Here is a 15762-nt window from a genome sequence, read left to right as displayed (position 1 = left end):
ACGTTCTATTGACGGCAATGATGGAATTAGCACTATAATTAGACATTATAGTTGAAATTTGATTTTTTTCAAAACACCCGGATAATCGAATCATTTTCCCCGGATAATCGAATCACGGATAATCGAATCCCTGGATAATCGAGTCCGACCTGTAATATGTAATTGTAGGTTTCGTAATACAAACATTATTTGTGTATACACTTTGCTATTATTATTACTGACAATTATGTATTGGCTTCTTTCTCCGTGGATGATTGATTCTTATGTTGCAATTATTCGAAGACTGCTCAATTATTTGCATTAAAATATGATCGGAAAAAGTAGTTATATAATTGACGTGGACGCGGATGACCGCCCATTAGAAGGAATCCCATATTAATTAGATATTTAAAATCATCGTTCAACGTAGGTCTGAATGCCGTGTCATTAAACTGGTTGCAATAAGCGAGGCAACAAGCTGATTGAATGCACGGCCGAATGGTCATTGCACTATAACCAATCGACTTGAAATAAATCGTACTTACTTGAAGAACGATGCATAAAACAACATTACAAAAACAAACGACAAAATGCTAAAACAAACATGAAAACCTGAATCACGCAGAGTACCTCCAACACACCGCGACACTTGTTCATGCGTTGTCTATCCGTGTACATATCAAGTAGGCTCTGTCGGACAGTGTGATCTGCTCTTCCCCGCGATGAACGCATTGCCACAAGACTGCTTCGCAGAACTCTGTGGAGGAGTGGTTGTGCGACCACAGGTTTCGCAATTTCAAGTGTCAAGCGGTTAATGTTTATGGTCTCCTTTGTTGGTTTAATTTCAGTATGTACCGTTTTCGGTGTTCCGGCCTCTTGCCTTTTCAAGATAACAATGGGACACGCGCGTGTCTTCGCACCGCTACCGCTGCCGCCGCGAGCAGTCAAAGTCAAGTTCAAGTTCACCTCGAAGCATATAAAATGTTGGCCGAAGGAGGAGTAGTGGCCACTTTTTCTACGGCTAGGTGTGAATTTTTCGTTGCATTGCCGAGGGTAGGTGAGGTGTAGACGTACAACTGCGATGGTCATGGATGATTGGCGGAAGGGGGCGGGGGCTCGTGCGAAAGACGTTCGTGTTTGTACCCGATTACGGTTGGTTTGGATTCGAGAGCGTGTCTTTTTGTATCACGTGTTCGGCGTCAACCTTCTGTGACTAATTGTTTCGCTTGCACGTGTGTTCTATTGAAGAATTAACCATTCCGGTGCAACAGGCGGACACAAGCGTCGTAAGATCGCACCCAGTTCAATGTCAGAAGAGAAACTGGATTTCTGTTCGTACTGATGCATTATTAATTTTATTCAAGTGCATTAGTTTACGGTATGGCGCTGGAAAGTAACGTTATTAAATTATTGATGGTCAAAAGTAGCCTACTATGTTCTTGCCACTTAAGATGTCTTGGGGAATATAGCTCCCTGCCATTCCAGAAACAGGCCCGTAGCCAGGATTTTGTTTTGGGAGGGGCTTAAAAATTATTGCAAGAATGTATTAATTCTGATGACTTGAAATAATAAACTCGAAACTGAACGTAATTATGAAAAGTTCTTAGTGAAAACAATTCCAAAACTGAGACAATAGACACTAAAAACCCTAATAATATGTTGTCTGTTACAAGAAGGGCTATAGTACATCAACGAATTAAATTTGATTATTTTTAATTTATAAGTTAGAAATTTCTCTAGTTACAAAAATGATTCTTCAAGAGTTCAAAGTATTTAGGGCTGCTTGAAAATGCTACGCTGCATGCAACGCTGCTTGAAAATGCTACATAGTCGCTACACCTTTACAATTTGTAGAAGACGCTAAATTGGAATGAGTAAAAAATATCCAAAAACCCGTCTCACGAAACTTTACACACATTTGCTAATCAGGAGAATGAAACCCTCGTGAAGGTTGTCCCCATGGATAGGAATATATTAGTGTGAAATCAAAGTTTACCGTTGCAAAGAATGTCCGAACAAAGTGAATGTCGAAATTTGCTTCAAATCTTCTGATAAAGCAGGCGATTTGTAGATGCAGAAAATAGGTTCAACTCCTATTTTCATGATCACGCGTCTTTCTACTATTACTAGCTCTTTGACTTCATCCGAAGTTTGCGTCAACTCGACTTTATGAAATTTTCAATTTAAATGATACTGATCATGTCGTAATTAAAACAAACCTGAGAAAAACACATGTTTTTTCATTTGACTTTCATAGGGAATGGGTTAAAGACTATCTTCGACAATATTATCAGGCCACTCAGAATAACTATCTTTTTATCTATTTAAGTAGATTCTTTTTAGGTACTTTTTATATCATTGTACTTACGAATTAAAAATATCGTAGACTGATTTTCCTAGATCCCTGAAACTATAGTAAAAGTCAAAATGTAAAGTGAGTGCAAAAAACTACTGATTTCACTACAAAGCAAGAATACCTTAGCTCCATTGACTTTTAACAATCTTGCAAAACCGCTGTAACATTAGAAGATTACCTAGATTAAATAATATTATATTTGAACATTTGAAGGTTTTATTTCAGAATTCGTGGGTTTTTGGACAATGTCAAATATATATTTCAATGATTTAATCTACTAATGGAAACTACCCAGAATTTAATCTACTGAGCGAAACTGCTCAGAATTTATTCACTAATCGAAAGAAAATTACTTAGCACTGATTAGTCAATGCTTCTAATTTACGTAAAATTTGGTAAATATAACATTGATGACACCACCAAAATAACTAGAAACTATAAACATAGATAATAATTTCAGCATCACTTGCTTCCGACACATGGAAGAGAACACATCGCACTTGCATCTAATTTACCGAAGAGGCTTGCTTTTAGAGTTGTCTGTTTTTAAATTACAGCAAATTATCCGTTTCCTGTGAAACTTTTTTTTGTCAATTCATTAAACAAATATGTGAACACTAATCTGTTCAGTAATAGGTTTGTTTATGAATAAAAATAATTAGCTCTTGATTTTTTTTTTTCAATCATCATCAAGATTGGAAGAGATGTATGATTTCTTGAATAAAGTTGTAATATTTGTCTGATTACATGTTTGTTTTATCACTATTTGGGAAAATGTTTCAATTAAAGTTGTTGCACCTAACGCAACGAAGACGAAATGAGAAGATCAGAACGCAATTCGGAAAGAACTCGTGTTGAGTGTATAGTAAAGATAGAAGAGTGATCTTGAGTCGATTTCGATTGTTTGATTTTTTCCTCTCTTTTCTCTCTTATTTAAGATTATCTCTCTCATTTTATTCCATGACGAGCAAAAACGAAACGAAAGACTGTCACATACTGAAGACATGAAATCGAAACTCTTATCCCAACTTATTGGCTTATAGATTCAATCAGTCCCAACATTTTAGTCCCCCTACGTGATTGCCTAGTGTTTTGCCACTTTTTGCCCGGTCCACTTTTAAAAGAATTTTCTTTTACACGTTTGATGCAGATATCACGGATTTACGGATTAACAGTGTATTAGTACGGAACGAATTCCTCGTAACAATGAAATGAAGCGTCAATAAAAATGGTATTGCGTTAAAATGACGCGAAACAAAAATCTTCTCCTCGGCTCAATCGTTCTCAGACAAATTGAAATACTTTTTGTGTAGCACAGTACAGAGAACAGAGTGTACAGTGTGCACTGACCTACAACAGAAATTCAAAATTGTGTGCAATTCAAAAACTTATCATTTAAAATTAACAAACGGGGTCGTGGGTCTTTTATATATTTCCTTATGTAAACAATAAAAATAATATAACGAGTTTAAATGGTTGTCCTACAGATCTCGCGAAAGCGCTTAGCCATTGCACGTGGAAACCTGTTTATGAGGCGAGGAAATATTTTTTTCCCCACCAACTATGTTTTGGGAGGGGGGGGGGGGATGTTCACTTCTATCTCGCTATTGTACATTTCCGTGTCATCATCGTAGTTGCTGTCTTTATGTTCTTCCTTGCTTCTCGCCCTCAATAATTGCCCTTCCAAATAGATTCCATTTCTCCCAAATGTGAAATTAATCTGTTGTTGCGGAACATTTATTTTCTTATCGTCCATATACATGAGGATCTTAATTATAGCATTGTTACACACAACCGTGTGCTTTAAGTTGTGCGAAATGAATGGTTTCGTCTGGGCTAATTTGTTGAGCGCTAAATGCCTGCCACGGTAGAACTCGATAAAGGCGGCTTCCGAAAGTCTAATCTCCATTTACACCTTCAGGAAATGTTCGACATTATGAATGCTCTGTCCTATGCGAATCATCAATAATTTTATAATCATCAATTCTTGCTTCTGCTACTCACTAATCTCGACAGATTACTACAGCTACAATTAATGTAACAGTTTCTTGTATTCTTCAGACAAGGCACACAATATAAAAGTTACTGTTTTTGTCGTTCGCTTTGCACTGGCTCGAGCAAAGGCATGAAGCACACTGAATTTCGTGACTATTGCCATCGGTGGTTAGAAATAGCCTTCTTCCACTTTTTCTCAATAATTTGTTCAAACCAAATGAGCAACAAATTTTGTTAAAAGTCGCCGGTTTTTTAAATTTATTTTTGAAAAATTTCGGGAGGGGCTTTAGCCCCCTAGCCCCCCCTCTGGCTACGTGCCTGTCCAGAAAGTTTTGTTCCCCTTTATTTTGCTCGTTTCGTTCTGCCTGTTATTCTTCTTAAACTCGTTCCGGTTCGAATATAATTTACATTTCCGAAAGCACCCATAAAGAACGATTCGGCATTTGAACCGAACGTCAAAACTAGTTTCTATGGAAACAGTCTCACTCAACGTAAGCAAATTAGCAGTGACAAACTATGAAACTAGTTCAATAATTATTGATGCTAGTCCTTAGTTTAAGAAAGTTGTATCATCAAAAAACATTGGCATATTCTGGGACATCCTTCAATGTTTTTTTTTCGTTACCTCGAACAACAACAACAACCGACCATACTTTACGTTTAAATCAATATATAATGATTAACTAATCAAAAGGTTTGACGGCCGCTCGATGTGTACGATTCTATCTTTGCGTGCCGACGACAGCCCTCTACGAGATAAATAGAGGTTCCAAACACAGCCACAGACTGTGTTTCGATCGTAGTAAACTGCACGCTGGCGGCTGGTTTTTTCCTTCGTCAGCACGTTTTCTCCCCGGTCCATAGACGGTTTGCTCACCTTTAGCAGAGTGGAGCAGACCGGCCACCGGCGCAGCGCGCCGCCGTCTGTTTCCATCTAACATGACCGGCGTAAATTTGCAAGGAAAGCACCGCCTCCTGCTGCCTCTGTGAAACTGTGCCTGGACGACGCGATTCAAGGCCACTGGCACGGCAAACTTCGAACGGATAATATCCATTGGAACAGGTTTCTTGTGATGTACTATGGCTCACTGGGTTGTTTGATGGGTTTATTGCTTTGGAATGCCTACTAGATTAGGTATTTATGTTTAATGCACTTAACCGCCACTCAGGCTCGTGGCCCGTGGGATTTGGGATTGCGAGCTTCAAAATTCTTTTCTACTATTCAATTCACATAGTTTTATTTCCGTTTTTTTCACTTACAGTGAAACCCATTAGTTACGACTTTTCCTCGGTCGGCGGTGACGGCGGCCTAAAGGACACAACCGGCAGCAGGGTGGAAGAGCTGCTACAGCTCAAGGATCGGGGCGGTTGCGGAAATCTGGCGGACTTGGACGGAGCCAATGCGTTCTGTCCGGAGATCGTCGATGATACCAAGCCGGCTTCGTTGGTGATGCAGTTTTTGCTGCTGCTCTATCGGAACCTGTTGCAGCTGAGGCGGAATTATGTAAGTGTTTCTGTGTTTACTTTTGCAGTTATTATTCTTTGCTGGGATTAGTTGTTGACACTAGCTAGTTCTTTGGCGGCTCGTTTGTGATGCGTCCGAGATGAACTTTACGCGAAAGAAGTGGCGTGTTATGCATGCCAATGAGTTCATTACAATCGCATTGTTGAAATTAGAATAGGATTGTCAAGTCTTCGGTGTTGTTTTATTAAGGGAAATCACACTTATGTGATAAGCTGAATATTTATTTTAAGATATTCGTTCTTTTTTCCAAACAATTACTGCGATCAGCAACTCGGTCGAAAACCAGAATAGCGGTGTTTTACAAAATAAGAATAAAAACACTCAGCGAAATCAATTGATTCAGTATACTTGATTGATGATAATCGTAAAATGCCACATTATTCAAGAGATTGAAGTCTACAGTAACATTCAGCAGTCAGGACTAAATCACGTTCTGCAAATATAGCGGGAAATACGACTTATCGGAACACTTATTTCCCGTAGAACTAGTTGACTGAGTGACTGAAGTAATTAATTAACATACGATATTTGATGAGATGCCTGTATTATTTCATCATATTGATTTTAACACTTTTCTAGCATTGTTTGATAGTATCGTAGCTATTATTCGTAATTATAATTCAAAGCAATAATAACAACAATAAACAATTCAACAAATTCTAATCTACTTCAACCTACTAATCGAATATCGATCATCGCATTCATAGCATACTGCGATCAACGGAACACGCGTCGCCTTTCAAAATCCGATCACCTGTGCACACGTGCGGCAGCGTCGAACCCGTTGATGAACAGTTTGTTTTCATCTGGATGTAGGAACTGGTTTTAACTGCTGCATCCATACCTCTTTCTACGTCCTAATAAATAATGCACTAACAATCTACCGGTTGCCCCATTAGGAAACAGCTCATCCTGCTGGTAAATCGTCTATCTCTTAATGGTTCATCGGATTGAGTGCTGGATCAAAATTAATTAATTCCGATAAGTATAGGAATTAACTTAACAGATATCTGTCATCTATATTTTCGTTAGCTGTTTGTTACACGAACTGTTAAGAGATAAATAGATAGAATCGTGTCGATTTATGAGTCTGGAATGAAATCACCATTGCGATGCTGTTCGCTTCGTAAAATCCACCATATTCCGGAAAATAAGGGATTCCTGGGCAGCTCAACTCGTGAATACCATCCAACGTCGCGCAAAAAGATTTATTATTATGGCTTTCATCGGCAGTAGTGCAGTGTTTACGGTATCACTTGTTTTTTGCAGGCTTAGTGTATGGCATTATTCTTTGTCTTCCAATTATCTTGAAAAACAAATAAGGAAAATAACTGAAATATTGACAAAATTTGAAACTTTCGCCAATAAATTTGTTCCGCAAGCATTAGATTATTAAATTAAAGCTTGCGACAGAATGATTCTTTAAGTTGTAACCCGTCAGGGTAACAATTTAGCACTGGGTGGAAATATACCTGTTTTTGCGCACTCTCTCCGTAGCCTGTATTGTTTACATAACATAATGCACTGTTTCGTACCGTTTACGTTTAATTTGTCAATTTTTGTTTAGTTTCGCGTTTGTGAACGGTTTTGTTCGTGCAGATAGGTTAGATAATTTTTGTTGCGTGAATTTGTATGATTAACGTAGGGTTTAGATAGGTTATCAGTCTCCTTTTGCCGTGAAAAGTGTGCTGATTATGCTATGCATCGGGGTTGCGGCGGTGCGGTTGGTGGTTTGTTTTGGACGAGTTGGAAGGCGGCCATCGAGTTTAGAAAGTGGTGGACCATAGCCACGAACAGACGTTCGAAATTTATTCCTTTTTTTCGGGCCAGATTTCCAGCCACCGTAACAGAAGTTCAGTGCGCGCGTGTAATGGAAAATTAAATCCGTCAAAACTGTCGGTGTGTGGTCCGGGCATTCATGAAAAGTTTTGGTGTAGGGTCGCCGAAACGGGAAGCTAACAGCCAAGGAGCCATTCGCTTCCTCCGGCTAAATAAAAAGAAGCCAAGTGACACTAGTACCGTTCTCACTGTGGAGGATCAGCCGGACGAGCCTAGCTCTCCTCCACCGTTAATCGACAAGGAGAACGAAGCAGGGCGGATAAAGGTTCCCCCATGAGGTAGGTCACTGTAGTGCCTACCTGGGCCATTCACGGGGAGTCAGTCGAGCCGGTGATTATTCGCCCCGTCGCTAGGGAGGTTTCCTAGCTAATTGTCAAGGACCGCTACCGGAACAGCCCTTTAAAATCGGGAGAACTTGGCCGTTGTATTCCCGGCCACTCGCACGCAGCAGAGACCATCCGCTTTTCCGCCAACGACAGCAGAAAATTCAGCATCAGCAGCCGTGGAAAGTGGGAGAATGGAAGTCGGTTAATTTAGTTTATTTGTTTTTCCCCTTTTTTGTTTGTTTACATACGAAAATCCGATATTCAGGTAGGAGCACCTAGGCCGCCCTGAAAAGAAGGGTCCGCCGGGCAAAGAAGAACGCGAGTAGTGGCAAAACTTGCAAAGATTGAATTGGATTGGATAAGACCAATTCAATCATAGTAGCACGGCACCAACAGGTTGTTCCGCAGCAAGCTGTGTGCTAGAGAACCTAGGGGCAGATCACTTGTGATGCATTTTCAAGCATTTCTTTCCATTAAAATAGAAATCCATAATGTATTTTGCGTCGGGGCTTTTTGCGAAGAAAACAGCGTTTCCGTGATCGTAACAAATTTATTCTGGATTTGTTAAAAATCTCCTGCAAGCATTTCAATGATATCATTTTCATTATTATAAATAACAGCACAACACCATCTGCTAATGCTGGTACGTGAGTCAACGGTCGACTATTAATGATGTTCTCGATCTATATCGAGGCATTTCGCAGTATTTCGTCAGTAAATCTTGCCGTTGCCATAACTTGTTTAAGGTTCTTTTTTACTGATGGCACCAGCCGCTCCCAGCATCCGCCCATATGCGGAAAGACAGGTGGAATGAATGACCAGCGCGTACTGGTGCTGATAAACTCTCTCATGATGCGGTCATGGTCTACTACCTGTCTGGCGATTTTTAATTCCTTATCAGCTCCCTTAAAATTGGTTCCCTGGTCGTAGTATATCACAGTGGGTACACCTCGTCGTGCCATAAAGTTACGCAGTGCTAGTATACAGGAGGTAGTTGTCAACGAATGAACAATTTCAAGATGGACCGCCCGCAGTTTAGACAAGATATCAATACTCCCCAACGTTTTTCTGTCCTTCGTCCTATAGACACTGTGAAGGGGCCGAAATAGTCCCCGCCTACGTAAGAGAAAGGGCGCGAAAATGCAGCCAGTCTTGCTGGGGGGAGATCTGCCATGAGAGGAGGCCTTGCTTGTGCATTTCGAAGTTTACAGGTGTTACAACCGCGTCTGATTTTGCCTTATGTCACTCTGATCTTGGGTACGTAAGAATTCTGTTGAATTTCATTGTAATTTTGATGGTGCAAGCGTTCATGGAAATCGTGAAGGATTAATACAGTGAGCCTGTGGTCTCGTGGCAGCAAAATTGGGTTTTTCGCTTGCGCGGAGGCAATCCTACCGAGGATCCTTATTATACCTTCCACATTTAACATGGGAGAAAGGTTGAACAGTGTGCTTCCTCTTGGCATAGGTACTAAGCATCGTGGTTCTACAGCAGACATCAGTGAAAACTCTGCTAAGAAGGCTTGACGTTGAGCTATGCGAATCAGGTAGTTATGTGCCTTACTTAGAATTTCCTGGTTCAATGGAACGGTTTGAATGGGTAGACATTTCGCCTTTTTGTACAGGTTATTTGCGTATTGAAAAATCCAACCAACAACTCTTAGCAGTCACTCCGAACTTGAGAAATCTTCCGGATTCACAACTGCAGTTATCGCAACTCGATGAGATAAGATGAAATGCTGGACATAGTTCTTCGTTGGTGTTGTACATTATTCTGGTATCTGGTTGCCAGATATCTTCTCAACCCCAAATGATGCTTGGAGCCCGAAACCAGCAGCTGGAGGATGATAGATTCGGCATCCGAAGCCATTTAGAACGGTCATCGGAAACGTTATCTTTCGTGGAAACCCACAACCATTCACTAGGATCAGTTAATTCCAAAGTTTCGCCGACTCGATAGGCCACGTACTGAGTGTAACGTCGATGGTCGGACTTGAGCCAACCTAGCACATTTCTAGAGTCTGTCCAATACACTCGACGACAAACACAAAGAGAAAGAGATGCTTCAATTGATCTAGCTAAACGTGCACCGATGAGTGCGGCCTGTAGCTCCAGTCGAGGAATGGAGACGAATCTTAGCGGGGCTACCCTCGTTTTAGCGCATACAAGTGAGCATTCAATTTGTCAATGTTCTTCGAATCTGAGATACACTGCAGCCGCGTAGCCTGCCTCACTCGCATCCACGAACGTATGAAGTTGTACATTATTCGTAGAATTTGATGAGGTATTGAAACGATAGCATCGCGGTACTCGTACGTTTCCCACGTCCGGTAATACACGCAACCAGCAATGCCATTTTGCCTGCAGGGCCTCCAGTCTCGGTTCGTCCCAACCGACATTTGTCCTCCCAACTTCCTGGAGGAGAACTTTTAAAGACATAAGGAAGTGCCCTATCAACCCAAGAGGGTCAAAAATCATCATGAGAACTCTGAGCATCTCGCGGTTTGTGGGAGGTTGTTTGTCGCGTAGTATGTCCTGATCGCACTGGGGTCAAATTTTGTAGGTAATAGTATCTATTGATGTATCCCACCACATTCCGAGTACATTCTCGGTAGAGCTTGCAGAACCGATATTCAGGTTTTTTTTCTGCGGATGGTGCATTCTGCAATGCACAAAGTACTTGCTTGGAATTAGATATCCATTGATGCATTTCAAATCCCGTGTTTGCATGTATGAACTGAACTTCTTTCGCTAGGCGAATGGCATCCTCCTGTATTTCAACACTTATGAGCAGGTCGTCGACATAGTGACCTTTCACTCTGGCAGCTCAGAGAACTGGAGCGCGGTGTGATTTTTAACATATTGTGCGCAGCTTTGTGGGCAGCTAGCACCGAAGGTCATAACCTGCATGACATAAACTGTTCATAAAAGCATAAGAGTCCCATGTTGAAAAACAGCAAGCCAAGAAAAACGCTGTTCTAGATTTACATTTTCATTGAGCCTTATGGATGGGACAACCATGTTTTGGTATTTTTTTCGATATTTTCTAAACAAACCTGGTAATCCTATTAATGCATTGTGATTCTGTGGTGATACAGAATACAATCCAACAGATAACTCATTTTCGACTAAAATCCACATGGGACTCTTATGCTGTTATGGGCAGTAAACATCTGGTTCATCATCTTCAGTGTTACGCCAAAGGAACCGCTGACTGTATTCATCTTCATCTTTCACTAAAACTTGGTGAAACATTTCACGCACGTCGCTGCCGACGGCCACTCGATGCTCACGAAACCGAAGAAGAACAGATGCGAGAGATGTGAGCTGATCAGGACCCGTCATTAACACGGAGTTCAGCTAGACAGATGCGGCGGTATCCCAGACGATGCGTAGTTTCCCCGGTTTATGGGGATTGAAAACGGGAAATATTGGTAAATATCAAGTGCGTGGGTGTTTTACTGAAACTTCCGCTGGCGTTAGTTTTCTTATATAACCTTTTTGCAAATATTCAAGATTTTATTTCGCATCGCTTCTGCCAGCGCGGGATTTTTGAGCATTTTATTCTCCAAGCAGAGTAGACGTCGTAGAGCAGTTGGTTTGCTATCTGGAAGGCGAATGTCATCGTACCGCCAAAGCAGGTCACTTTCATAGCGGTCACCCTTACGATGAGTACATTCACGTAATAAATTCGATGCCCGCTGGTCAGCCGATGGTAGTAAAGCACGGTGTTCCCAAAACCGTTATTAACTAAAAAAAAATGACCATGAATTTGTCATACGACATTCGAAAGATACAGTATCCATGCATCTTCTCAGTGAATTTCAAAATGATCCATCGAGAGATTCGAGAGAAATTGCGATTTGAAGTTTTATGACACGTTTCATAAGGCTACCAGCAAACACCCACGGGTTTGGACCTATCTCTATAAACAAAAAATATTTGTCTACTTATTTAGTACATGGCATTCGAAAGATATAGTAATCAATACCTGCAAGTTTGAAAATATTTCATTGACGGAATCGAAAGTTATAACGGTTTGGATGTGGTATGCGGTCATAGGTGGGTTTTGTACCAGACTTCAAGCGTGAATCCATGTTTGTCCGTTGACTATTTAGATCGTTTATATGTGTCGCGGTTTTAAAAGGAAACCCTTACCATTTAATTACATAAATATAATGTACAAAAGGTGTTATTTATATGGTACACTGAAAAAAATATTAAAATAGGGTTATCTACCAAACGTTAAATATTATGTGTAAATTAAAAAAATGTTATAAATTTTGATTCTGTCTATGAAATATTTTCAAACTTGCAGGGGATATACCTGGTTACTATATCTTTTGAATGCCATGTACTAAATAAGTAGACAAATATTTTTTGTTTATAGAGATAGGACCAAACCCGTGGGTGTTTGCTGGTAGCCTTATGAAACGTGTCATAAAACTTCAAATCGCAATTTCTCTCGAATCTCTCGATGGATCATTTTGAAATTCACTGAGAAGATGCTTGGATACTGTATCTTTCGAATGCCGTATGACAAATTCATGGTCATTTTTTTTAGATAATAACGGTTTTGGGAACACCGTGAAAGGGTTTTCTGGTTTGGTAATTCCAGTTCCTTCGAGAGAGAAAGATTCCTTCACTAAACGGTTAAGATCGGTTTCATCTGGTTGATCGCAAAGTGAAACGTGCATACTATGCATAGCTATGGTGTAGTAGCTCATTCCGGTCCGTAACGACGTTATCGGAGCAGTTCCCAAATACGCCCCAACCAAGACGCATTTGGGATGCGACAGGTCCTTGGATACCCTCCTGGCTGCTTATGGGGTGACCTAAGCGACAATCAGTAAGCGAGGACGGGCGTTCTGGAAAGAATCAACTGGAATTCCTCGTAGATGTTGATATTTTACCGCGAGGGATTTTATGTTTACCGTATGATTTGGTAGGTTTAGTTCTACTGTGTGAATGTTCTCCAAATAATAACTCAGCGACGCTACCATAGGTATTACGGAGTTGGATTGAAGGACAGGCATAGGTCTAGGATTCGCCACAAGCAGGCAATGCGACCACGAAATGAATTTTTTATGCGGTGGGATGGTTAGTCTTCGAGTATACGAATGCTCAAAGCAAAAAGACATTTATTTATGTTTTTCTTGTGTTTAAACTCTGGATAGCAGGCCATCGAGAGTAATTACTTTATCCCTAAACTACAACAATTTGAACTCCAAACAGCCGGCCGTAGGACTATTGCTAAAACTGTGAGTTAATCCTATATCTATATACGGTACGATCGCGCTTGATTGGAGAAAGACTTAGTAAAGTGGGAAATGATCGAGAAGCAATATCAAGAATAAACAATTTGTGATATTTTAGAATCACAATGAATGAATGAATCGCTTGAGTGAATGAAAACAACGTCTATATCAGTACGATTTTTGCCGGAGATAACACTGATCGACGTTTAATATGATGTTTCCATACCCGAATATATCGGCAAATTCACATTTCTAAAATTTTATGATATTCGCGCCAAAAATCAAAATAAATTGCGATCTTGCAAGCTAACTACGCGCGGCGTTCGATTTCCGAAGTCAAAGGAGAAAGATAAACATACTGCGACAACATGAATTAAAATCTTTTTCTGGGGCACTCGGCATCATCCCATCGCTTGCTTGAAAATTCTATGAATCAATTTACAATTTGTGAGAAAAAAAAAACTAAATAAATGAATATTTATTTAAAAAACTGGAAAAACTGGCTCAAATTAAAAAAAAAAAACGAAGATTTTTCCGATTGTCTGTTTGACTGGATGTTGTAAAAAACTGGAAGAATCCAGTTTAAACTGGAAGGTTGGCATCGCTGGGTGTCACTGGTTCCCAGATTCAAATCTTTTGCCTTTCAATGAAATATTGGCGATAATAATATCTTCCTACCTTGTTCGTCTGCATTTCACACCAGTTCATACTTACGAGAGCCCTTCTTGCCCTTTGCTTGCTTCGCTCGATTCCGTTGCTGAAGTATGGTATGTGAAAAACCACCACCACTTTAATATTGCTATCCTTATTTTTCACTGCACACTTGTATCCGCGTTTGGAAGTTTAAAGATTCTACGTTTACTTAACTATCGGGGTTTTTTTCATGTAGGCGAAATCGCGGGCGTTAGTATGTGTGGATAATTGCAATTGCGTTTGTGGCCAGGTTCGTGTTATCGCGAAGACCACGAGCGTTTGTACCCGTGCAGAAGTGGATCAGTGTAGGACGATTGTTAAATAAACGATTCTGCAAGGGGCTGAAAAATCGATGCAAAAATGGAAATTTAATGTATTTTTTCTAATTTGATGCAAATTTGTTATACATTCCTAGAGTGACCTGCTCCTAGTAGAGAACTTTGTGGTGGTATGTCATACTTACTAGACTTATAATGTTATGTAGAAGTATTTAGAATAAAAGAGACATAGACGGATCGGAGGCATTAAAGTAGACTCGTAAAGCTTTAAGAAATCCCCATCGATCCTTTGAGCGACGCGGTTTGAAAAGTCTCAGTGCTTAACGAAACTATTAAATGAAATAAGTTACTTTTGAAATCGAAAGACTTCCGTGGCAGTTCAATTAGAACTGAAAATCACGAATACTGGTCTGACGAAGATGGTACACACACAGTTCAGGCTTTACGAAACTTCGGGTAGTACTAATTTTTGGGCATTTGCTCGTAGAATCGTAACAACCGAATTGATCAAATGGGCGGTTGAAAATTTTACTCCTTATAAGTTTGTCAGAGCAGAGAGTCATATCTAATACCGCTAATAATGATGATGATGATCGGTCTATCTTCTGACCACGCACAAATCAGAAGCAAAAAATCGCTACGCTATAGCAGGCTATAGGCACCAGTGAATCAAGCCAGCTTTTGTTCTATATCAGTGCATAAACAAATTGTATCGTTGCCCCCGGCTGCGGAGTGAAATGAGTTTGCCAAATGAAACAAAAGTCTCCTTGCTACGGTATAACACGATTTCGATCGACTTTAATAAAAGTCGTGTTAGACCGACAGTTCAGGAAGTAGAACAGTTAGTTAAGGTTAAAATGGAGCTTAATCTACATTCAGCTACATCACGTAAAAAACTGTGTTTTGATCACGCTTAGAAGCTTAGCACAGGCCGAAAACTTCATTGCAAAGAACAACATGCAACACAAGGTCGAATTTAATAACACCAGAATCAAGATCCCCGTGCATATGGAAAACGACATGGTGGACTTGCGTATCCATGATTTGGCCCCGCGCACTAGGGATGATTACATCAAACGAATCATGTCGCAATATGGAGAAGTAGAATCTATCACGAATGATACCTGAAGAAATTTTTTCATCGGCATTCCCAACGGCGTTCGTATTGTGAGGATGCGAGTGACTATACCAATACCTTCTTACATGACTATCGAATGCAAATCACCGAAGGAAGGCGTGACCCATAAGCAAACAACGCTAATCACATATCCCGGACAGACCCCAACATGCCAATTCTGTAACTATACAGCCCACTACGGAAAAACATGTGCCGAAGCAACTAGTCAAAAGTTATCTACTACAGCCAACTGTAACAAGCAGCCACCGACAGCTTAAGATAAACCAAAAACAACGATCCAATTAACCAATAATGCAGCTACAACGACCATGACAACCGCTCCCAAACCAACGACTAGCATCACCAATAAAGAAGAAAATACCGATGAAGACGGATT

The 15762-nt window shown here is 40.3% G+C and overlaps 1 protein-coding gene across 2 annotated transcripts in view; it reads left to right on the top strand.

Moving 5' to 3' along the window:
- Window positions 1-15762, top strand: part of LOC131678782 (ATP-binding cassette sub-family G member 1) — a 159759-nt gene that overhangs the window by 136584 nt on the left and 7413 nt on the right. For both annotated transcript variants that reach the window (XM_058959081.1, XM_058959082.1), the window contains one exon: window positions 5593-5834. In XM_058959081.1, the coding sequence (XP_058815064.1) occupies window positions 5593-5834 (242 nt within the window). The remainder of the gene's footprint in view (window positions 1-5592; window positions 5835-15762) is intronic.

The sequence above is a fragment of the Topomyia yanbarensis genome, chromosome 2, assembly GCF_030247195.1.
Source record: "Topomyia yanbarensis strain Yona2022 chromosome 2, ASM3024719v1, whole genome shotgun sequence".
Taxonomy (NCBI): domain Eukaryota; kingdom Metazoa; phylum Arthropoda; class Insecta; order Diptera; family Culicidae; genus Topomyia; species Topomyia yanbarensis.
Note: the sequence above shows the minus strand (reverse complement) of the source record. Positions and strands in the feature narration are given on the sequence as shown.